The 25047-nt window shown below is 40.0% G+C and overlaps 2 protein-coding genes and 1 long non-coding RNA gene across 3 annotated transcripts in view; 2 read left to right on the plus strand and 1 right to left on the minus strand.

Moving 5' to 3' along the window:
• The first annotated feature begins 1983 nt into the window (after positions 1–1983).
• aifm1 (apoptosis inducing factor mitochondrion associated 1) lies at positions 1984–15495 on the plus strand. The gene is made up of 18 exons (XM_004557387.5): positions 1984–2358; positions 3183–3313; positions 5029–5149; positions 5257–5280; positions 5693–5800; positions 6295–6416; positions 6520–6650; positions 7898–7988; positions 8177–8261; positions 8336–8412; positions 8683–8791; positions 8899–9006; positions 9095–9183; positions 9274–9414; positions 9923–10065; positions 14563–14687; positions 14787–14974; positions 15058–15495. Exons 1-18 carry the CDS (start codon positions 2271–2273, stop codon positions 15127–15129), a joined length of 1953 nt encoding a protein of 650 aa, XP_004557444.1. The 5' UTR covers positions 1984–2270; the 3' UTR covers positions 15130–15495.
• Positions 15496–15623: 128 nt separating this feature from the next.
• The window catches only part of glra4b (glycine receptor, alpha 4b), a 10820-nt gene continuing 1396 nt past the window's right edge, over positions 15624–25047 (plus strand). Inside the window, exons 1-10 of the mRNA XM_004557385.4 lie at positions 15624–17111; positions 17556–17683; positions 18434–18501; positions 21290–21513; positions 22593–22675; positions 22777–22914; positions 23019–23233; positions 23865–24026; positions 24558–24650; positions 24766–25047. The exon at positions 24766–25047 is cut by the window's right edge and continues 1396 nt beyond it. Of these exons, the coding sequence (XP_004557442.1) occupies positions 17053–17111; positions 17556–17683; positions 18434–18501; positions 21290–21513; positions 22593–22675; positions 22777–22914; positions 23019–23233; positions 23865–24026; positions 24558–24650; positions 24766–25029 (1434 nt within the window). The 5' untranslated portion in view covers positions 15624–17052 and the 3' untranslated portion in view covers positions 25030–25047. The remainder of the gene's footprint in view (positions 17112–17555; positions 17684–18433; positions 18502–21289; positions 21514–22592; positions 22676–22776; positions 22915–23018; positions 23234–23864; positions 24027–24557; positions 24651–24765) is intronic.
• The window catches only part of LOC143420774 (uncharacterized), a 12857-nt gene continuing 5351 nt past the window's right edge, over positions 17542–25047 (minus strand). Inside the window, exons 2-3 of the long non-coding RNA XR_013100507.1 lie at positions 23094–23224; positions 17542–18496 (exon numbers count right to left, since the gene is read on the minus strand). This is a non-coding gene — a long non-coding RNA (uncharacterized LOC143420774). The remainder of the gene's footprint in view (positions 18497–23093; positions 23225–25047) is intronic.

Below are 25047 nucleotides of genomic sequence, written 5' to 3' on the forward strand. Positions count from 1 at the left end.
ACAAACAGCTTCTTGCCCTGGGCCATTCGGACTGTAAACAAACACTATCTCCTCACACCCACCCCTGCCCCTGCCTACTCACCCACCGATCTGAGTAACAGTCTTTGCTCAGGCCACTCATACACAGACAGTATTCAGACCTCAGTCTTTTTCTTTGCACTACTTCCACATCGCAACTCGTTCTCTAATGTGTACCTTACTCTTGTTTTTGTACATATTTCTCCTGTTTGTTATTCATTCCTGCTGTCTTACTATTTATATTTTATTTTGGCACAGTTGGCGTGGAGCACCCACAATTTCGTTGAACAGTGACAATAAAGGGCTATTCTATTCTATTCAACCACCAGATGGTGGCAACACTACAGGGAGTGCAGAATTATTAGGCAAATGAGTATTTTGTCCACATCATCCTCTTCATGCATGCTGTCTTACTCCAAGCTGTATAGGCTCAAAAGCCTACTACCAATTAAGCATATTAGGTGATGTGCATCTCTGTAATGAGAAGGGGTGTGGTCTAATGACATCAACATCCTATATCAGGTGTGCATAATTATTAGGCAACGTCCTTTCCTTTGGCAAAATGGGTCAAAAGAAGGACTTGACAGGCTCAGAGAAGTCAAAAATAGTGAGATATCTTGCAGAGGGATGCAGCAGTCTCAAAATTGCAAAGCTTCTGAAGCGCGATCATCGAACAATCAAGCGTTTCATTCAAAATAGTCAACAGGGTCGCAAGAAGCGTGTGGAAAAACCAAGGCGCCAAATAACTGCCCATGAACTGAGAAATGTCAAGCGTGCAGCTGCCAAGATGCCACTTGCCACCAGTTTGGCCATATTTCAGAGCTGCAACATCACTGGAGTGCCCAAAAGCACAAGGTGTGCAATACTCAGAGACATGGCCAAGGTAAGAAAGGCTGAAAGACGACCACCACTGAACAAGACACACAAGCTGAAACGTCAAGACTGGGCCGAGAAATATCTCAAGACTGATTTTTCTAAGGTTTTATGGACTGATGAAATGAGAGTGAGTCTTGATGGGCCAGATGGATGGGCCCGTGGCTGGATTGGTAAAGGGCAGAGAGCTCCAGTCCGACTCAGACGCCAGCAAGGTGGAGTACTGGTTTGGGCTGGTATCATCAAAGATGAGCTTGTGGGGCCTTTTCGGGTTGAGGATGGAGTCAAGCTCAACTCCCAGTTTCTGAAAGACACCTTCTTCAAGCAGTGGTACAGGAAGAAGTCTGCATCCTTCAAGAAAAACATGATTTTCATGCAGGACAATGCTCCATCACACGCGTCCAAGTACTTGTGAATGTGGAGATGTTATATTGGTTTCACTGGTAAAAAAATAAATAATTGAAATGGGTATATATTTGTTTTTTGTTAAGTTGCCTAATAATTATGCACAGTAATAGTCACCTGCACACACAGATATCCCCCTAAAATAGCTAAAACTAAAAACTACTTCCAAAAACATTCAGCTTTGATATTAATGAGTGTTTTGGGTTCATTGAGAACATGGTTGTTGTTCAATAATAAAATTATTCCTGAAAAATACAACTTGCCTAATAATTCTGCACTCCCTGTAGATTATTAGAAATCTAGCCTACCACTCATAAATTATGACAGTAAAAACCCAATAAAGATTTGTTTATATAACTTACAATAAACCTTCATACATGGACTATATTTAAATTCATTAAAGCACATTATTTTAAAAATATTTTTATTTCTTGAAATTCTTTAAGTCATTAGCTGCGTTAATAATATATAAATAATATTCATTATTATGTTTAAATGTGTTTTGCATGAATACACAACCTCATTTTTTGTTTTCATAACTTTTTTCATAACAGTTTTTTTTAACAATTTACTGTAGTATTACTTTAAATGACATGCAGGGGGCAGCAGTAAACTCTGACTACAGTTGTTTTAAGAAAGGAACAAGAAGGGGGTTCGCGCAATTACCAAAGAGCCTTGAATGAAAGAGTTCAGTATAGCTGCTACTTGCGATAACAGAGTTGCTGTCATTCATGTCAGGAGCGACGCCATCTTTCTTTTTCTTCTTCTTTTTTAGGGGCGACCAATCTTAGGCGTCTTTACCGTCTTTACAATTACCCATCATTCCCCAGAAACGTATGACCTGTCCCTGGCCTTGGTGTGTGGTGCTGTGCAGCTAGTTGTCAGTGTCTGCAGGCTGTTGGAATTAAATTAAGGGTAAACCGGCTTGTGTTTTTATCCGACAAGTCTGCGAGTAAACCGGGAGCTGAGCCACAATGCTGAAATGTAGGACTGTGTGGAAAAAGCTCGCTCCTTTGGCTAGAACTTCATCAACTCTGTGCCGGCAGAATGTGAGAAAAGCAGGTAAGTATCTAGTTACAGTAACTTGTCTTCCTTTTAGCTGACCTCGGTTTGATCATGCACTGCCTGTAGCATGATAATACACAGCAGCAAAACATGAACCCACAAGGGAGGTAGCCCTGTTAGCTTAGCGCACGTAAATTTCAGTGACCTTTGGATGGTTATTAGAATGCTAACTCAGCTAATTAGCAAACGTTAACGACGCAAGATGGAATTTCAGTAGCGACCTAACTTAAACTGCACCTCATTTCATTGATTGAAGCGCCAACGTTAACTGATAACGTCAGCAAGCATGTTTTTCACGTGTCTAGTGCTGGTACAGGTGTTACACCATGTTCAGTGCCCGTTTACGCTTTGTAGCGTATGCAAGGGCCCAGTGTTGGATTTGAATCATGGGGTCTTGCAGTCTCTGATGACCCAGAAATGATAAGCCCAGTCCTGTGCAGTATGTAGATTGCTAGAATGTACATTAATCTTCATAATAATATGTCACGTTATACCTATTACTCTTAGAGTGGAATAACACCTGCAACGCAAGTCAGATAGGTTTGCCATTGTCTCTGTTTTATAGAAAAGTAATTTAAGGCGCTTTCTTAAACCCTAGAGGTGTGATGAGGGCAAGCACAGGAGCATATATTTACTCAGTCCTTTTCCACTGTCAGCATCCACAGATGTATTAAGCGTGTATTAAACGGGTTAGCTACTTGGCAATTTCTTTTTATTAGAAGCAGGACTGAACCCTGATTTAGTAACGTTTGTGAACATAATTAAGAGTGCTGTAGCTTTAATCAGTGTTTAATCATGTGTGTGCTGGTTTACTGTTTCAGGTTTGAACAATGGCAGAATACCAACACATGTACCCACAGCTCACATGTCCAGTGGGCTGCCAGGGGGTGGTGGGGATAATCTAAAGTATGCCCTCCTGGTTGGAGCAGCCTCCATTGGTGGCGTGGCATATGTGAGTAAGCTTGGTTTATCATCATAGAGAGAGTGTGCAAATTTATTAATTGGAGCAATGATTTTCCACCCCTTTTCTTGGGCTTTATTTCTGTAAATTGAACATTAAGGGCTGAGCAATATGGACAAAAGAAAAACAAATCTATATTTTTATGCTTAATGCCAATACAAGATATTTAGAAGGCCTGCATATCTCTGTATTTTATATGGTAAATGGACTGATTATTATATAGCGGTTTTCTACTCTCCCGGAACACTCAAACATACAACATACAACATGCCACATTCACCCATTAACATCCATTCACACCCATTCACACAAGCACTTTCTTCTATGCTTTAAGTGCTTTCTAGCTAACATTCACACACACTCATACTCTGATCCATATTCAGATGGATGCATTGGAGAGCAACTTGGGGTTAGTATATTGCCCAAGGTCTTTTGGCATGCAGACTGGGGGAGCCAGGGATCGAACCACCAGCCTTCCACAGGGTGGCTGTAGCTCAGTAGATGACCTGCTCTCCTGAGCTACAGCCACCCCCATATAAAAGCAACATTATTTAATAGGCAGTGTTAAAAGCAGCTGGTTTATGTTCTGTTAAGTAGGGATGGTTCAGTCTCTTTGAAGTGAGCCTGTATGAGGTTCAGATCCACAGTCACCGTGTTACTCGGAGTAAAAACTAAAATCCATGTACTGCTGTAGACACAGTCAACAGCGACGTGGATTTTAGCCACCTGAAAGTACAGCTTTCACTGGAAAAGAAATCAAGTTGTTACTCTCCACCAGATTCCATTAACAAAATTAGTAATTTTACTTCACGCAACACAGGAGTTGTTTGACCACTGCTGCAATGGCTGCTTTGTTAGTTTGTGTTATTCTGAGACTTTGAATTTTTAGTCGATGAGTTTTGATCCCACATAACACATTACAACACTTAAGTCACGCAGTGTGACCTCCAACTTTTGTTTTCTGTAAATAAAAGTTACTGTTTTTGTCAACAGTCTGGTGTTTTTTAAAAGAACATGTTTTTGTAGCGTGTCATCTTAGCAAATCAGACCTTTTGATTGTTTTCACAGATGCATGAAGTTAATGTTTACTTTCAGAGTATGAATTATTAGTTGTTGGCTTTACTTAAGCTTGTTTGAATAGCAGAGCAGTTATATGGATAGATTAAAAAAAAAAATCTGTATAACAACCGTGATGGGAGTGATCTGCTGTCACCTCCAGCAGATTCTGACAGCCAGCTGGGCCCTTCCTCTGTGGAGTTTGCGTTTTTTCTACCAGTGTCGGTTCTGTGGGTACTCTGGCTTCCTCCCACAGTCCAAAGACATGCATGTTGGGTTATTTAGTGATTTTTAATTTGGCTGTAGGTGTCGATATGAGTGTATGCGCGTGTGTGTGCAGTTGTCTGTCTCTGTGCTAGCTCTGCGATAGACTGGTGACCTGTTTGGGTTGTAACTCGCCTGATCCCCTCTGTGAGCTGGGATATACTCCACTGCCTCAGCATATCCCAGATTGCGCAAGTAATTAAGAAAATGGTTGAATGGCTATATCACCCAGTCCTAGTTTAAAGGCCTCCACTGCCTGTTTGCTCATGACCGAAAGATAACCGTTGACACCAGATCTGACTGGAAAAATTGGACAGCTTGACAAAATGAAGCAATCATTGAAGTTGTCAGTGACTAAACTTAGTCAATTTATCTGGTTTTTACAGGCGTACCATACTATGAAAGGAGACCAGCAAAGATATCAGGCACGTATCACTGAACTTTCGTCCAGATCACAAAAAGCAGCTGCAAAAGAATCAGTCACACCCATCCAGCCCCAGCCTCCCGGTGAGCAGCTTTTAGGAACTATTGGTTAATAAGACAACTTTCACCTTTACTGTTAACCTCTGAGAAATTTCTGAATTTCACTTTTTGATTTTTTTTTTGTCCTTTAGCTGTAGAAACCACTGAGACAAAAGGTGAGTGATTTCTTTGCCATGTCTGTGTAGTCGGTTACTGATCAAACTCCACTTATGTTAATAACTAATAGGAAGTAAATCTTTGTAACCTTGACACATTTAAACAGATCTCCTCCAGGCCTCTTAAGTGCAGCGCTTAAATGCTGTTCGCAGTGACACCTTTTTAAAGGAATTTGTTTTTAAAGGTGTTAGAAGAGCCTTTTAATCAGCTGACTCCATAGCGCATGGTTTAGCTTTGACTTTATTTTCCATGTAAGTAGCAGATTTTGAGGCTTTAAAGCAAACTGCGTTACAGACTGTACTTGAATTGGAGACTGTTTTAAATCTCTCGCTGAACCACAAACCAGATTGTCTCTTGCTCTATATGCTGAATGTTACTCAAAGTTATTTTTAACTGTGTGTTCGCTCTCAGCCACCACTGAGCCAAAACCTGAAACAGCTCCTTCATCCCAGGAGCCAAGCCCTCCAGCATCAGGCACTGAAGCAGTAGCCACCAGTGAAACAACCGAACTGCCTCCAGGTTGTCTGCATACTTTTTTTTTTTCCCTCTTCATCTACCATGCATGTTAAGCAATATAAAAAATATCTAGAGCATGCAAGGCTTTATATGCTTGGGTATTAGAAATGATGACATCAACTGGCAAAAGCAGGTCAGTGCAAGCAGGCAGGCGGCAAAGCAAATTTCCACGTGTTAAAAATATGTTGTTGGATTTGTTAAATTGAGATGATGTGTTTTACAACAGATTCTTTGCGTGTGTCATACTTTCATCATCTCTCTTTTTTTTGTGCGTACTGTCTATATTGAAAAGCTGAGAATTTTGCAAATGATACCTCATTTGCTGCCATGTAAGTAAGATTAAAAACAGCCCCAGATAAAATAGCCACAAAGATAGCATTCAGAGATGCACTGACGAAACCAGTGAGGGAGTGGAATCGACAGAGTTACTCTGAGCCTCTTTTGTCTTACTTTCACTCTGAATTGTGCTTGCTGTTCCTCTTCCATCTGAAAATCAGCCGTGGGCTTCACACCTGCCTCTCTCAAGCTGCCCTCACATGCCCCCTATCTCCTCATTGGTGGAGGTACTGCCTCTTTTGCTGCTGCTCGGTCTATTCGAGCCAGAGACCCCGGTGCCAAGGTCAGTAAAGCCCCCATGTTCACTTTGAATTCTCTTTGTTACTTGTTTAGTTGTACCTGAATTTGGTAAATATGAGTCTTTTTGTTTGTTTTTTTACTGCCAGGTACTAATTGTGACTGATGAGCCAGACCTTCCATATATGAGACCTCCTCTTTCTAAAGAGCTGTGGTTCTCTGATGATCCCAGTGTGACAGAAACTCTGCGCTTCAAACAATGGAACGGAAAAGAAAGGAGGTGTGTTTGGTCTATTTAACCTTAGTGCTCTCAGTTCTTTTGTCTCAGCATCTGTCTGTCCTTGGCCGTGTCTTGCTACATTATTGAAAAATTCAAGCTTCCTCTGGCACTATTGTGCCTTCTTCAGACTTAAACACAGGGCTTCCATTGTTCTTTAAAAAGGGAAAAAATAAAGCAAAATTAAGTCTTAAAATATCTTGTTTCCTTAAAAATAGGTGTTAATTTTGCAGATTGTATTAGGCAGTTTATGTCTAACATCCAGCACAGAGAGAATTGAATGTAGGCTGTACCAGTGAAAGAACTTGGTTAACCTCATTCACATTTTACAATGAATTATTTAACCCACAGTAATGAGTTGCTGATATTAGATGGAAATAGATGGATGCATGTATTGCAAATAAATAAGAGAGTTATGATAACGTACAGTAGACCTTTACCAAATGTAACATTGCCGACATATCATCCATCCATTTTATTAGCCACTTGGGGCTGGAGTCTATCCTAGCTGACTTCAGGCGAGAAGCAGGGTTAACCCCAGACAGGTTGCCAGTCTATCACAGCGCTAACACAGAGAACCAGTCAAGGTTTCATTCACACGTACTTCAGACTGAATTCACCAGTGAACCTAACAGGCCTGTATTTGGACTGGGGGGAAGCTGGAGTACCCCGAGAGAACTCACACAGCAGAGAACATGCAAACTCCACACAGACAGGCCCTGCCAAGCTTAGATGTTCAATCCCAGAACCTTCTGGCTGTGAGGCGACATTACTAAGCACTGCACTGTCACCCAAATTTAGCCTAAAGAGACTTCTTTAGGCTCAGTGTGCAGCAAAATGTTTGGAACAGTTATAATGTTATAATAATGTGCTATTGTGCTATTGTATACCAAACTTGTATCCATGGCTTGTTTATAAATGTCTGCTTATAATTTATTATTTCAACATTGCTCGGTCTGAAATGCAGTCATTCTGATCTTTAAAATTTGCAGGAACACTGAGACATCCCTGATGATCTTACTTATAACATTTGGTTGTTACTAACGTCTCTATTTTACTGCTGTTTCCCTTTAATAAATGTTAATACCAAACAAATCTTGCAGTTTCTCTACAAAGAGGTGATAGACTTTTTTTTTTAAACACCTGGTATTGTCGTAAAAAACGGAATGTGTACTCTATAAACATTTCTGAGAAGCTTTTTTCTTTTTCAGTGGTTTAGTCATTTTAATACTTTTGTATTTATTTGCTAGCATCTACTTCCAGCCGTCATCATTCTACATTAACCCAGAAGAGCTGGATAGTGTAGAAAATGGAGGAGTGGCTGTTCTCACTGGGAAAAAGGTAGATTTATGGTTTTCTTTCCTCAGTCTCCATAATTTTATTCAGTATATGAATAAAATTATACTGAATAAAAGTGAAGTATTCAGACCAGAAGTAATTATATTGACCGATTTGCAAGCATTATGTGTTATGATGTCTAAACCTGGAAAGCAGAAGTTATTCATGAGGTATACTTATTTTTTTTATAGGTGGTTCACATGGATGTGAGAGGAAACAAAGTAAAACTGGACGATGACACTGAGATTTCATATGACAAGTGTTTGATTGCTACAGGTAAACTCCCTTGTTTTATTTCTTGTCTGTTTTTATCACTTAAACCTGGTAGAAGCTAATTTTATCTTTCTCAGGTGGTGTGCCAAGAAATCTCCAAGTCATTGAAAGAGCAGGAGAGGAAGTGATGAGGAGAACCACTTTGTTCCGCAAGGTCAGTGTGTAGCCACAAGGGGGTGGTAGAGATGTTTCACTCTAACCATCTGTGGCTGATAGTATGTATATACAGCTTGTTGGAGTGAGTGTTAAGGCATACCACGAAGGAAATATTAACTATTTTAAAATGAAAATAAAAAAGTTTTGTCTTTTTTGATTTAGATCATTACAAGCATTGAGATTTTCCAGACAGAAGTCTTACTGTGTGTTACATAAAAAATCTGACTGTTGCTCTAAATTCAGTTTTTGTTTTTTGTTTTTCCCACAGATTGAGGACTTCAGATCTCTGGATAAGGTCTCGAGGAATGTAAAATCCATCACTATCATTGGAGGTGGCTTCTTGGGCAGCGAGCTGGCTTGTGCCCTTGGCAGGAGATGTAAGAACAGATGACGAGCTGAGAAACTAGCAGAGTAGATAAGAACACTGATGTCCAGCATAAGTAACTCTTTTCTTAGTTGTTGTTCTTCCTCTTTCTCTTTTTAGCTACTGAGTCAGATCTGGAGGTGATACAGATGTTCCCTGAGAAGGGTAACATGGGAAAAGTGCTACCCGAGTATCTGAGCAACTGGACAACAGAAAAAGTCAAGAAAGGTCCAACTTTATTTCATATAAGTCTCCAAAGACAAAAAATGTTCTTTATGTGTCTCATTATATTATGATGTCTTGCCTGTTTTCATAGAGGGTGTAAAGATTATTTCAGAAGCTTTGGTGAAGTCTGTGACCTGCAAAGATGACAAATTAGAAATCCATCTAAAGGATGGTAGATTGGTAGGTTCAGATTTCTACACAAACTCTGACAGAATCAGGACATTGAATTTATTTATAAGCTGCTTATTATCTATCGTTTTATTTTTGTAGGTGAAAACTGATCACATTGTTACAGCTGTTGGCCTAGAGCCAAATGTTGACCTTGCTAATTCAGGAGGTCTGGAGGTGGACTCTGACTTTGGTGGCTACCGGGTAAACGCAGAGCTGCAAGCGAGGTCCAATATTTGGGTGGTAAGTTAATGTTCATACGATGTTTTCTGCTAACAAGATCCTGAAGAGCTGTGATTAAAAATCCCTCTTTAAAAGTTCCTGTGCTGTGCTTTGCTGGTTTGCCTATAAAATCCTAGAAAATGCTGAGTACTTTTGTAGAAATTTCAAACCTGTGGGAAAGTCTTAACTTAATTATTATCCCATTGTGCTCATACCTCTAGTTTCACTGATCATTTTGGACACAGGAATAATTGTTATCGCTTGTTTTAACCAAATCCACCACATTTTGACCAACCGATGCACAATGATGATTGTGCACTTCTTTTTGATTAAAGCGCCCTCTTCAGGCTCAATCAAGTCTTAGTCCTAATATAAAACAGTGTAATTAAAATTGTAGTGTAATGCCAATGTCCTATTTTGAATGTAATGTTGTGTTTTAGGAAAATATTGTCATTTCCTGTTAACATGAAATAAAAACTGCATAATCTAAGCCATACTGCATGTTCCCAATCGATTCTTGTTGATGTAGGCAGGAGATGCTGCGTGTTTCTATGACATCAGACTGGGTCGCAGACGTGTGGAGCACCACGATCACGCTGTTGTGAGTGGTAGACTAGCTGGAGAGAACATGACGGGAGCCAGCAAACCCTACTGGCATCAGTCCATGTTCTGGTAGGTATCATACTTTTTACTACTTCTACTTACTATGGGCTATAAAGTCTTTTTTTTTCTCACCCCTCCCCAAATGAGACCTGTGGATGCAAACCATGAAAACTTCTTTTAAATGGAAATGAAGGAAAGAGTTTGTGAAGGCGAGAACAGTCTTAATTTTTGATTGCACTGAATGCATTTAAATCAGAGAGCATGTGCAGTGGTGCAAGGGACTCCGATGTAATCCTTTTAGAGGTCAGATCAACATACATGATTCCTTTGAAGTTGAAAACCATTAACCATTAAAATGTCTTTAGGGGACATTAAATCCATCCCGAGAGAGACTTTAAACCCCTGAAGAGTCATCTCTGTTCATCAGAATTCGATAAAAAATAAATAATACCATCTTGCAATAAAATGCTTTATACTTGCCTCACTAACTATGCATGCATATATGTGTGTGTATATATGTGTGCTGATGCACCCCACTGAACTCTCTTACACAGATGAGAAAAAGCCAGTGCTTAAATTATAAATCAGGAGGTCTTGATCAAAACAGGGTACTGTTCCAGCAGGTCAAGGGAGACAAGGTCACAGAGTGCATAAGAAACAACATCAACAGTTTCTGGAGCACTTTGGGCAATGGCTCCCTGTTTAAAACTGAAACTGTCACCACAAACAGCATTTTGACAGATTTAGACGTGGTGCTTTTATTATACTTACAGAATATAATGAAGGCAACATTGTCTTCACTTAACTTTTCTCTCCTATGCTTCATTGTCTGTTTTACTGTGACACACGTGGTAAAACAACGAGCAGAAAATCCTTAAACTGAGCTAAAATGAAACGATGAAAGGCACAATGGGGGAAAAAAACATTCAGCTTGCCCACGTCATCAGGCAGCTTCCAGTATGTTGCTAATGGTGATGGCATTGATTCCTTTGGTTACCTGTGGACAACAACGATTGTTCACTGAGATCACTGCTGATGTCTCTTCTCCTTGCCATCGTGTAACGCTAAAACCTGTGCCTTGACAGAGGGGCTCACACTTTCTGATTAATCAAGCGCGTTAAGCTTGTTTAGCTTTTTACACGGTGCTTTTGGCAGATTTCTTTGCTAATCAATCACATGGTGTAACATGTGATTGATTCGTTTTCATCTGAGGTTGTATTTAAATCATTTTAGAACCTCGTAAGTAAGACTTGTAATTGCTTTATTATTTCCTAATAGGTAAAACTTTCGACTCGATGACTGTGTACTTTTTCTCATGTATGAAAAAGCACACGGACTGGTTAACAAGGTTAAATATTTGACTTAAAGCTTAAAAACAATAAAACTTTATGACCTTGGACATGCATATGTTAGACATTATAAATAAGATCACAGTAGGACTCCAGATATTAAGGGAGTTACCAAAAAATGTAAGTACAGTGTGGAATGCAACTCTCAGGACCCAAATGAATGTTGTGAATACATGTTGCTAGCAGCTGGTGAAATGTGACACACTGTTGAAACATGGGTTCACTGCAGTCCAAGAAAAAGTACACAGGAACATTTGTCCAACTACCACAGCTCCATTAACTAGTCCTTCATATTTATATAATTATAAAGTATAGTCAGTAACTTTTGAAAAGTTCATCTGTTTATGCTCAAATGCTGCATGTAAAATATAAAGAGATGTACCAACAGATTCCCTATAAATATCAACGAAGCATAGTTCTGGCCGGCTCTGCAGTTTTGTACAAGCTCTCTGTGCAACCTTTCAATTTGTCAAGGTCAGGTGACTCTGACATCACTTCAGGTCTTAAAACTCATCAGGCAGCAGCGGTGGGGGTTTGTCACTGAAGATTACAGCCCTCAGCAGTGCTTGTGTTTCACATGGGAGCTGTCTGAGGTATATAAGCATACACACAGTGTTCAGGAAGCTGTTTTGACAGTAAAGTTTTAAAAAGCTGGCATTTGTTTCACTTCAGCAGAACTACTTCCAACAGAGATGTGAGGAAAATGTTCTTGGCATAGAAATCCTAGGTGACACTTCTTGGCACAAAATGACTGTCTAGTTTAATTATACAGTGGTGCTCCAAAGTTTGTCTACCCTTTAGTTTTCTACATATATTCTCTAAAACTTGACCAGATTTTAGCACAAATTTTAAAAGTAGATTTTAAAAAAAGGAAAAAGAAAAAGCTGAATTAACAAATCAGACAATGACAATTAATTATTGAGAGAAATTGTCTATTGTAGCATATCTGAGGAGGGAGGGGCGATGTGAACTTTAAGGAACATCGGTTAATGTGAGTGTTAAATTACAGTTAAACTGCCAGACAGTGAGATAGCAGTCAGATGTGAGAGGGCTTCTTCTTTTATATTTGTAAATAATTATTTTCCTTGAATATCTGTGGGAGTGAGGCAATAGCATAAGCATTGCTTAAAGATCACAAGGACAAGTCAGAAGGCTGTTCGAAATGCTTGTATCAGACCAAAATAAAGCTTGGAGGTTTAAACAAGCTTGCTTCTGGAGGAAGGGAAACGCTGCTTTGCACCATAATGCCCATCATGGCTTGGGACTGTGCCAGAACGGCTTTCCATCAGAGCAATGAATTCTGTATTCTTCTGGGAAATTCTGAAGGCAAAGGGTCAGGAGATCTGCCTGTGAACCGAATCTCAGCTGAAAGTGGGTCACGCATCCAAATGACGACACGGAGCACACAAGTTATTGTACCAAGAATAGTTGGAGAGTAATAAAGCTTTGTATGGCTGAGTTACAATTCTGACCTTAATCCACCAGAAATGATGGAGGAAGGCAGCAGTTCGTGTAAGGAAATCTACCGACATCCCAGAATAGAAGCTGTTCTTTACGGAAGAATGGGCGAAAATTCCTCCAAGCCGATGTCATGGACCAATCAACAATTTTTGTAAACATTTTGTTGCTGTTATTTCTTCACAAGAGAGTCATACCAGATACTGCAGGCAGGCAGGCAGGGCTACACTTTTACACATACTAATATTGAATCATTCCCCCCCCAGACGTGGGAAGTTAAATCCATTTAAGTTAAATACTTAAATACAATTTTCAGGTATCTACTTTAGGTTTCTCCCTACATTTCTAAATGAAAATCTGTAATTTCTACTCTTTACATTTCAAAAGAGACGTGTTACTTTTGGTTTAATGCATTTGGGGGTAAGTTACTATTTTGGTACTGCCAGCGTCGAAACATCAAACTGATTTGAGCCTAAACAGAATCACATGAAAGGCAGTCCTGTTTGTTGATTAATCACCAGAGGATGTTGCATAAAAAGAGATGGCGTGTGCCAAGGTCAGGGGTTGAAAGTGGAACGGTGGCTTTTGTTTTTGCCACAACACCAATGACTGCACATGTCCATGTGTTGCGGTACTTCAGCATCTAGCTATCCCTGTAGAAGAGGAGCGAGCATAAAGGGAGTGACATTTTTTTAAGTGTCAGGTCATTTCAAATGCAGTTCAACAAAAATCAGTAAACACACAAACTATTTGTGTGCAGTTTGTCGCACAGTGTGTTGCTAGCTAAAGGTTCAGCTGCTGTATTTCACAGGGAGAGAAAAGAAAGGTCTAACTTCACTCAGGGATGGTGAAAGATAAGAAAGACAGGACAGGAGAGGAAGAAGAGAGGTTAGATTTAAAGGAAAGTACTGCTCAGTAGGTTTTAAGAAGATACTGGGTCTCTACATGTGACAATATGTATTTTCATATTGTGAAACATGCTGAAAATTAAACTGATTTAGACTTGCTGCTAGTTTTAAGGACTGGAGTTCTCAGTAGAAATTATATTAGAGTTATGATGATGAGTTATGATTCTTTTCCCCACAAAATTGGCCACTACAGCCAATTTTAGTGTTCCCCCACCTGCTGAATCCCACTTTAACGCATGACTGTACACATATTCCTATTTACAGACAGTCACCCTCTACAATGAAGGCAACAGAAAATAGATGTATATTTTTATTTTCCTTCTTTTTCTTCAGATTCAAGCTGAACACAATTAGAAGAAAATAGACTAAAGGTTTTTATTTCCATCTACTGATATTATTTTATCATTTTGTTAATATAGCACAAGGTTCAATCAGCTTTGCACAAAAATAGAAACATCCTCCAAAGAGCTACCTTTTACTTTCTTACTTTGAGCCTGTACTTTTTTACTTTTACTTGAGTAAAAAAGTCAAACTTTCTTACAGTACTAGAGTATTTTCTAACAGTAATATTTGTACTTCTACTTAAGTACAGAGTGTCTGTACTTTTGCCAACACTGCCCCTCTCACTTCCAAACATGACCTGGTTTAACATTTTGTATTTAATTATGTATTTAATCTACATGCTTGTAGAATCGGATATCAGATCAGTTTTAAACTTGAAATCTTTCAAGCCCCACTTTGAAAACACATGAGACATTTTGTGCAAAGAATTACTAAATGTTATGCATGATTCCTGACTTTGTTCTCAACTACATGTGGTACTGCAGTAAATCACGTGTACCTTCTTACAGGAGTGATCTGGGTCCTGATGTAGGCTACGAGGCTATCGGGATTGTTGACAGCAGCCTACCAACAGTAGGCGTGTTTGCTAAAGCCACTGCCAAGGATACGCCTAAAGCTGCTACAGAAGAGTCAGGTAGGAGCAGTCAACCTTTTCCTTCAAGCAAAGAGAGAAAAAAAAAAAGATTTTTGAGGACAAAGGGTCAGACAGTCTGTGTTCTCAAATCTGCGGCAGGAACTGGGATCCGCTCAGAAAGTGAAACGGAGGACACAGCCACCAGCGCGGTGGCCTCTGTGACACCTGCTCCTGTCGTGGAGAACAAAGACGACTATGGCAAAGGAGTCATCTTCTACCTAAGAGACAAAGTGGTGGTGGGAATTATCCTGTGGAACGTGTTTAACAGAATGCCCGTTGCAAGGAAGGTAAGTGCTGCCGTTTTGCTTTGTGTCATCAAGAGCAAAATATCAGTTCGGTTGTTGTAATTGCTTATTTCTGTTATTCGTAGATCATCAAGGATGGAGAAGAGCATGCAGATCTGAACGAAGTGGCCAAGCTGTTCAACATCCACGAGGATTAAGACTGTGGGGACGACAAACGTGCACGGGAGGGAGTGGGGCTTCATGTGACAGTTGAACTCTGGGACTCATTGCCACATTCTCTAAGACACAACTGGTCACACTTACCAAATGAGGATCAATGTAAATTATGTTGGTGAAATATTTTCATATTTGGAATTTATATCTGTTGCGCTTGTTTTTCCTCCTTTTAGGAGAAGTCTCTGTGTTATCTTTCTGCTGTCACCAAACTCGCGTGATTGCTTATCTGCATTCCCCCCCACCAGGCTGCAAATGTTGCACATGGGTCATCGTTTCCGTCGGTGTGATCAAAGCAGCTTGTTCAGAGGAGAAAAAAAAAAGCTGCAATAAAAGCTATTTTTAAATCACTCATCTCTGTATTTTCAGTTGTGCTTTTAGAAAAATGACACTGACAACCGAGAAGTTTGCCTCCATTCGGAGCTTTGATTGTTTTGACGGTAGTTTAAGTCTGCGTGCTTCATCGTAATCTGAACCACTGGAGCATCAATTTGTGCTGCTTGCTACATTTGCTATGGTTATGCATGTGGGCTATAGTGATTTGACCACAGATCAAAAGCACGTATTTATCGTTTCAAATGGGAAAAGCCAACCTGTATAAAAAGCACCTGACTACTCCATTTAACAGTGCGTCGGTAATATGATCTGATGAAGTAAATCCAGTTCGCAATCCAGCAAAATATCACTAAAATGAAGCTTGGCCTACTTTTCTTGTCCAGAGGTAAAAATGTGCACGCATACAGAATTTATTTTATTTTTTTCTTTACTCAGGACTTCTTGTTATTAGGAAGGCATTCATGTTTTATATTCCAACACATTTCTTATCCAATTTGACACTGTGGGCTCCAGAGCGGAGTGGAGAATGGCCTTTTCAAGTGTGAGGCAAACACGTGCAGCCGTTACGTCCCATCGCTTTCTCTGACATTAATTTTACATGAGGAAATGGCTGAGCTTGCCCCCTCTCTATGTGGAGGAACAAATATGAGTTTCCGCATTTATATGTGAATTTGTGTGGCAGTTTGTAGATGAAATAATTAGACCAGAAACTTTTAACAGCAGTGCTAAAGATAAATCCCCTCTGGATGTGTTCTGACACAGAGATGTGTTGCATTGGAATTAATAGGAACATTATGCCTTTATCTTATTTCCCTTCTGCATGGAACAACAATCTTGCCAACTTGGCAGTTACCTCTCTGTTCTCCTGCCCAATTTGAGGCCCATTCAGTGCTGATGTTATGTGGTTTTGTAAATTGATGGCAATATAAATACAGTTTCACCAAAAATATCTTTGAACAACCTGATTTTAAAAGGAGGTGGAAGGGTCATTTTAATGTAAAGGTTCTCCTCCCTTGTTATTAAAATACAGTTTTCAGGCTTATTTACATGCCTCTTTAAAGTTTTTTAAAATGTGGATTAAGCACCTGCAGAGCTGTGTTCATCCAGAAATTAAAGAGGAAAAAAAAAGCATAGCTATATGTGTTTAACTTTCATAATTAGATCTGTTTAATAGAAGTGCTTATAAGCAGTACAGTTTGAATCCCAAATATTTGAAAGTGCAGATCTGAGGCTGCGTCGAAGACCATCGTTGGGGGCAACTCTGCCGTAAAAATGCTGCTGTCCCTTTAAAAATTCTTGCAGTAATTCCTTCAGCATGCATATGGCCATAAAAAAGAGATAAAGCTTGAAGTGATCCACACAAACAGGCAGGGGAAGGAGGAAAAAAAAGTTCCCTTGGATTTTGAATTATAGAGCAGCAGCTTCCTGTATTTTACACCTGCAGAGAGGGAGGGAGGCTCATCTGACTCCAGGAGCCAGCGCCTGAAAGTTCTCCGCATCTCCGCATCCTTTTTTTTTTCCTTCCAAATTTTGGCTGTTTTTCTCTCATCTGTTGGGTCCACCAACTCAGAATGCTACTGCACATCCTGTGTCCACTGTGGGCTTCGTTTGTCATTTTTCAACAAGGCAGGTAAGATAGTTTTGAAAGTCTTTCCTTTCAAAAATGCAAGCGCCAGCCTGCACGCTTATTTGAAGGGGCAGTTACTGTACCTTACATGCTCCGATACTTCTTTAACAAAGAAGCTGCCGGCACAGCTTTTTCTCTTTAAGTGGAAAGAAACATGCATTAAATATTTTGTAATCTATAATTAAAAGCAACAGTTCCATTAGGTAAAAATACCCAATTAAATTTGCAAGATTTGAGAAACAGATCTTAAAAAAAAGAAAAAAGTAATTTCATGGATATTGTTCTTTTATTCAGAAAGCCTGCAATTTTATTCACAGCAGGACACCTTTAATCACAAAATGCATGTAATGTCCAAACTTAAATTTTAGCTTCTTAATACAAATTAGGAAGCTAGACATTAAGTTCATATTTATGTCAGTGAATCATCACTGCCCCATCACCCTGTAGGTCTGTGCAATGTAAGGAGCTGAAGTTCCCCAGCAGGGCAGTCAAGCCGCCCTCTCCCTCTGACTTTTTGGACAAACTGATGGGACGCACATCTGGCTATGATGCTCGCATCAGACCAAATTTCAAAGGTAACTGCACTCCCAGATGCAAATACTGCTCTATTTGAAAAGGTGTGAGAAAGAGTGCCGCTCAATTTGCACAACAATCTTTGCAGTGATGTGGCACAAATCCTTCACAGATGGGTCAGAGGCAAGAGATGCTGCAAGCTACGATGTCTCCATGCGAAAGTCTTTCTCCTTTTTTTCCTCCTCGTGTGTTGTTACGGTTTCTGTGTTGTCCCACACCCTAAGGTGATGGTGTCTTTTCACAGACGTCTCTTTCACATCGTTTTTATTTGACAGAAATGTGCGGTCATCCTTGCATGTTACCCCAAAGGCCCTTTCCAGTCCAATCTTGTGAAACTGGCAGAGTCTCTCTCACATAGTTCCTGCACCGCCTCTAGGGTCAAATTTCATATATATTTCATATTTGCTCCACATCCTGCTGATTATCTATAAACACACCAATTTAAGTAAAACTGAATCAATAAATAATTGCCTCTTCGGAAATGACTCACTGAAATATTTAAAGTTCCAATGGTCGACAGATGGGCTACGCTAATGGGAGCGTACTGGAAATGACAACACAATTTCAGGCTTGTTATCGTGGATAAATCTTTATCAGGACACGGCATGGCATATTATGAAGGGAAAAAACAGATGTTGTGGTACAGGAATCCCCTGCTCTTCATCAGCTTTAATATTTGATGTGTTCCTTTTAGAAAACATCATCAGTGGTATTTAAGGAAGCAGTGTTACTAAGATGTGTCCTCCCGTCAGGTTCTCCTGTCAACGTGACCTGTAACATCTTCATCAACAGCTTTGGATCCATCACTGAAACAACTATGGTGAGAAAACATCTGTTTTAAATTTATCTGCTCTTTTTCGAAGGTGCCATTGTACAACATACATTTTAATGACTTAAAAAAAAACGGGTGTGTAACTTCAAATTTCTCGAATCCACATGAGTTCAAGAGTATACATACAGGCTCACATATATACTCACTTAAATCTTTTAAAAAGTGGTGCTGAAGGTTCTAAAACGTGTTATAACTTGACAAGGCCAAGGCCTATTAACTTTTTATTAGTGAAATTAATAGACAGTTAATTAACAGTGCTCATTAGACTGACCAGTACTCAGAACAATAGAAATGTCCAAGAAACCCAATGAAGATCAGACAAGGAGAACTGTAGATTCTCCTTTTTGAACTTATTTATTTTTATTCATTGAACTGATGATTGTTTGATCATCAGAGGGTGCAGTCCAGGAAAGAAGGGAATGCTCCACAATCAGTGCTTTCATGCTCGAGTGAAATTTGCAGTTCCTCTGATGGACAAGCCAAATGTTTTTATGGTCAGGCAAAGACTGAGTTGTTTGGCCACAATGACAGGAGGAGTAAAGGTGAGGCCTTTAAGTCTGAGAGCGCTGTACCAGCTAAGAAGTATGGTGGTGGTAGCATCATGCTCTGGGGCTGTTTTACCGTCAGTGGTACTGATAGATTGCACAGTGGCTGGATTAACGAAGGAGGAGGACTACCTCTAAATTCTTTAACTTCGCCTCAACTAAACAGACAAAAGTTGGACATAACTTAATGTTCCAATACAACAATCCAAAACATGCATCAAAACTGGTTTTGTAATGAATAACGTAGGATGAAACTTCTGGAATGGCCTTCCCAAAACCCTGAACTACATTTAAATCTGGGTCTGTGACAGACAATTTAAATGAACATTAATAATTCTGCCAATAAGAGGGCTTAAATATTCAAAATTATGCAAATGAAAGCTTGTCATTTGTATGACTGTGACTGAACTCCTTTGGGCTTTACCTCCATTATCTCTTTATTTTTGTCACATATACTGTTACAGTGGTGGATGTTCATAGTAAATACAGCCAAAGTTTCTAATATTGACATCGTATGTGCTGATAATCCCAGTGAGGTAAAAGCTAAGGCTTCAGACTGCTCTAAACAGGCGATGGACCGAGGGTCTCCACCAAGGAGCACATAAGACAAATAAGGATTATTTTTGATTTATGATTCATGCAAAGCTACGGTAGTAAAATCCAAGAATATAAATATATAGTTGGAGGTGAGCATAATAGGTCCTCTTTAAAAATGTCACTTTGACTAAAGACTCAAGGAGTGCCTATAAATAGCTGAGCTTTTATGGGAGTGTCTGTAGCTAACATTTGTAGCCACTTTCACTGTAATAATGTTCAATATAAATTTGCATCATTGCCTCTAAGTTAGAAGTCGTAGCTCATATTAATCCCTTATACTCACAGAACATGTGAATAATGTACTGGAAACTATATTCACATCCTTTAATTCAGTCAAAGCAGTTATACTACAGCTTAGAGATACAATACTACAACTTTAAGGTCCCGTATTCGGTATTTTACTTAGTAAACATGTGCACGAATTAGCATAAAATAAGTCAGTCAGTATCACAATCAATCTGCATAACATTTTGTAATATGATAACTGGCACTAATCTTACTCTGACTGATGACTGAAGCTGCCAGTTAAAGCCAGTACCAAAACAAATGGAAAACCAATAGCACAGACCAATAGTTCCTGTGTCAAAATTTATAGGGGGGCAATTGTGCTTCTTTCCAGCTCCAACTTAGTAACTTAATTAAGTAAGTCTGCATGACTCAGAGTTGAAAATAATCCTTGTTAATTTACACTGGACCTTGGTGTCAGCCCCTCGGTTTATCTTCGGTCTGAAACAAGCAGTTTTAGCTCCCCTGTGTCAGGTCAGTTTGGTTGCCTCTCGCAAACCAAACAGCAGGCGGGTGGGGTTTCTGTGCTCACTGCCTGAGATGTGAGCCTGGGATGACTTCGTACAGAGCCAAGAGTAGAAAATCTGTCTGAAAACGAGTGTTTAAAACTGCCCGAAGCCCCGGGCTCACTGGTGAGCCAAAAAGCACTGACCTCATTATTTGAAACTCTGGCCGCATTTAATATGAGCATCCACGACTTTAATAGCAGTTGGAGAGCAGAGCTGGTTAAAGCTCATTTATGAGATGCATCAGACACTTTACTGTTTATTCATCTGAAGCTTCTTTTTTTTGTTTGGCTCCTCTCCGACTCTTGGTGGAGGCCAAGTTTCATGATGCCCAAACATACTATCATTAGATTATGACTGTTTAGTTGCTTCACCTTGTAAATGCATAACATAGTGTCAGCAAAGATCTTCTCATGTGTCTTTCTGTCTAAATAAGCAGCCATCCTTAATTTACAAGGCCTCTGGAGAATGTCTGGGGTTGGTCATGTTTGTTGATTTATTCACGTTTAGAGCCTGGAGAATTTGTGCATTTTGTAAAATACTAAAGGAGAGAGACATCAAATTTTAATTGTTGAAATTGTAAGTGGAGTTAGCTGTTGTTCAGGTTATGGGAGCACTCAGGCCTGTTTGTCACCATTTGTCCCCTACCCAAACACACACAGACACACAGTCACGCCTGCCTGCTTAGAGGATGGTTCTTCTCTTTACTTTTGCCCTCTCGCTAAAATTAGATGCTTGAACATATGCAGCATACTTGCATGCATATGCAATATGCATATATCCATTTTTTCATCATTTATAAGTTTACACAGTTTTTAATTACGTGTTGCCTCCATAATTTAGGACTATCGGCTCAATGTATTTCTACGGCAGCAGTGGAATGACCCTCGACTAGCATATAAGGAGTACCCTGATGACTCTCTGGACTTGGACCCCTCAATGTTGGACTCCATTTGGAAACCTGACTTATTCTTTGCAAATGAAAAGGGAGCAAACTTTCACGAGGTTACAACAGACAACAAACTGCTGCGGATCTTTCAGAACGGAAATGTCCTCTACAGCATCAGGTGAGCCATTTTATGTGTGTTTATTAAATACGTGGGGTTAAGTTTTAATAGTACTTCAACTATCAAACACATTTCCAAAAATGCTTTGATGGGTAGCTCAGTGAATATAAAGTCTATTGAGAAGTACTGTAAACATCCAAGTGTATGGACTGCTACATATTTGTTTCACTCCAGTTCAGTTCAGTTGTAATTGCACTGTCCAGCATGCACTGTGAGCAAGTTCTTGTTAAGCAGCTACTGCAGGCTAAAGAGGAATCAGGTCAGTAATGTGCTGCTAAAGCGCTGGTAAATCGTAGCATAATGGTAAAGAGTTATAAATAGAAAGAAAAAAAGAAGCATTAGTTCTAGTAATTAAGATAAACAGGAATAAAATCCTTTTTTTTAAGGTTGGTTATATTATTTATGGCCCCACTTGGGGAAAACCACAGTGTCTGTGGACGACATTAAACCAGGATCATTTATGTTCCTCCTTTCTGCAATATTGCTCATTTATGTGAGAGGCTTTGCTTTGTGAGTGCAGGAGGGGAAAAATAGAGAAATAGGTCAGTGAAACGAACAGCATAATACAGCATAATACAACAAAGAACGCTGTGACAGCTAAAGAACATCTGTGTGTTATCTATAAAGCCAACACCTGTACTAAATAACGGAATGCTTTCTAATCTCGGTATTTATGTTCTGTAACCGGGGTACATCCCTATTTTTTTTTTTTTTTAAACTGATGGTGGTGATGTGTGTGTCTCAGCCGATTTTTATATCAAGCCCACCATAAAGGCTGACATGATGTCTGTCAGCACCTGTCAGTGCTTTCTGCAGCCTGTAAAGGGGGCAGTGAAATAGAAAAATGGAAGGGAGGACAGGTGTCGGAGAGGTTTGAGCTGCTTGATGTGACCACTGATGTAAGGTGAGTGTTCAAAAAAAGGGTTTGAGTGACACATGAGTAAGAAATAGCCAGTACTGTGGAGTTCACAGGTGGTCGTTAGCCAAGTCCCCCATTCGCCTTTTTGCCTATGGGATAAGGTTCGAGGGTATCACCTTTTCATGTCATAGACTATTATGCTGCTGCTTCTGTTTTCCAGACTGACACTCACGCTTTCCTGTCCCATGGATTTGAAAAACTTCCCCATGGACAGCCAGACGTGCACCATGCAGCTTGAAAGCTGTGAGTTCATCTTCTTAGGCAGGCTAAGAAAACATTACATACAGGTTTTGACATAAAACTACTGCGTACTGCGTACTGTACACTTTCTCTTTCGCCTCTAGTTGGTTACACCATGAATGACCTGATTTTTGAATGGCTGGATGTGGGAGCAGTGCAAGTTGCTGATGATCTAATGCTCCCTCAGTTTGTGCTAAAAGAGGAGAAAGGTCTTGGTTACTGCACCAAGCACTACAACACAGGTACAGGACATATGACAACCCACTGTCCTACATTCTCAGTACACACTGTCCATCACCTTCTAATAAGACTTTCAGTTTGCACCTCTGCCTCCTCCTGTCGTCAGGTAAATTCACCTGCATTGAAGTCAAATTCTACCTAGAGCGCCAAATGGGCTACTACCTGATCCAGATGTACATACCGAGCCTGCTGACTGTCATCCTGTCTTGGGTGTCGTTCTGGATCAACATGGATGCAGCTCCCGCAAGGGTGGGATTGGGAATCACTACTGTGCTCACCATGACAACACAGAGCTCTGGCTCCAGGGCCTCCCTGCCAAAGGTCAGAAGCAAATTTCAGCAAGTTATCTGCTGTTTACTAAAAAGATAAAGTCAGAATGGAAATACAGAGGGGTTGTATGATTCCAAGAAAGTCAAATCAGATAAAATAGATTTAACAAGAGAATTTTTTAGCACCCAAATTTCAGTACTCAACCTCACATTCATATTTAGCATCACCAGTCAGCTTAGCATGCATTTCATCGGGCTGTGGGATAATTTAGTTTTAACTTTTTTTCTAAGTGAATGGTATAATCAGTTTAATAAAAAAATTTTTTAATGTATTTAACATAAATATTATAAATGGAAATAATTAAATAATATAAAAAATACAATAATATATCATCTTTCTTCACTCAGTCCAAAAGGAACCCCTTGCTGACCACATCCCAATGCTGAAGAACTACCTTAATAATGCACATTAACGCAATTGAGTAATAGTAATATTCCAGTTGTATTTTTAAAAAAGAAATCAGTGGCTTATACTTGATGCAAACTATTTTTGCTATGTTGACAGGTTTTATTAGTATTTTCTTTTGTGTATATGTACTGGAGGCTTCATTCAGCTGAGCTGGTGTTAAACTTCTTTCTGATTCTGATATTAATTGAGACAGTTGATTGTTATGGTTACGCAGGTATCCTATGTCAAAGCCATAGACATCTGGATGGCGGTGTGTCTTCTGTTTGTGTTTGCTGCACTACTGGAGTATGCAGCCGTCAACTTTGTTTCACGCCAGCACAAGGAGTTCTTCAGAATGAAAAAGAAACTCAAAGAGCAGCAGCAGCAGCAGAGAACTGTAAGTGCAGCCCACCCACTCAGGCCCTCAGGCAGCTGTCACCTGCTATTCCCTGTGCCCAGCTCTGCACGAGCTGCTACTCACCTGCATGCTACACTCCAGTCAGGAAAAGCACACAGCACTGACCTGTGATTAATTCAAGCCATCACCTTATTCTACTGCTGGCTGAATGTTCTCAACATCATGGATATCATGAGAAAGGGAAGAATAAGGAAGACAAATTAGGATAAATTACCCTTAAACTAGATGAGGCTCTTCTTTTGGCCAGTTCTTCACATTTTTGAGAAATTTGGCCTTCATTAAGGCAAGTTAAAGCAATGTGACAGCAGCTGAAGAGCTCTTTATACCTTTTATAATATTTATGCCTCAGTACACCTGACATCTGCTTTGATCTGCAGTGCAATACAATGCATGTGGCCTGACATCTATGCAGTAGAGCAAAGTTGAGCCAGTTTTGCAAACTGTTCAGTCAGTGCAGTCTGTTTGACGATTAAATAATTGTGCCGGCTTTCCTCCCACACTCACCCGCAGGGGACCGGTGACAGTAAGGTGAAAGGAAACAACATGTCAGGGAACAATGCTCCTCATGGGAATGCATCCCAGCAGTGCAGTGCCTGTGCCAGGGTATGTACTGTTGCCTTGCTCACCAGCCAATTGCTGGCTCCAAAGAAAGAAAAAACAAACAAACAGTTTAGCTTAGTGATTTGCAGTGAGTCTGTGCTGTGTCTTTGTCTTCCAGGAGGAGGAGCTGGCACAGCAGGGTTTTCTGCTCCAGAGTATTGGACTTGCACTGTCCTCTCAGGAAATGGATGCAACACCCATTTTTGCTGATCTACCTCCTGGTTTGGGTTTCTATGAGATACGGAGGCGTTTTGTGGATCGGGCCAAAAGGATTGATACCATCTCCCGAGCTGTTTTTCCCATGAGCTTCCTGATGTTTAACGTCCTTTATTGGGTTACCTATAAAGTTCTGCGACATGAAGACGTCCAAGGAATACTGTGACAGACTGAGGACCATGAA

The sequence above is a fragment of the Maylandia zebra genome, linkage group LG10 (genome assembly GCF_041146795.1).
Source record: "Maylandia zebra isolate NMK-2024a linkage group LG10, Mzebra_GT3a, whole genome shotgun sequence".
Taxonomy (NCBI): domain Eukaryota; kingdom Metazoa; phylum Chordata; class Actinopteri; order Cichliformes; family Cichlidae; genus Maylandia; species Maylandia zebra.

What these genes read in the sequence shown, in the direction of transcription:
- aifm1 (XM_004557387.5), top strand. Translation starts at nt 2,271, where the DNA reads ATGCTGAAATGTAGGACTGTGTGGAAAAAGCTCGCTCCTTTGGCTAGA. An exon ending in CCATTGGTGGCGTGGCATAT is followed by an intron (nt 3,314 to 5,028) that starts GTGAGTAAGCTT and finishes TGGTTTTTACAG; the next exon opens with GCGTACCATACTATGAAAGG. An exon ending in CAAGTGTTTGATTGCTACAG is followed by an intron (nt 8,262 to 8,335) that starts GTAAACTCCCTT and finishes TATCTTTCTCAG; the next exon opens with GTGGTGTGCCAAGAAATCTC.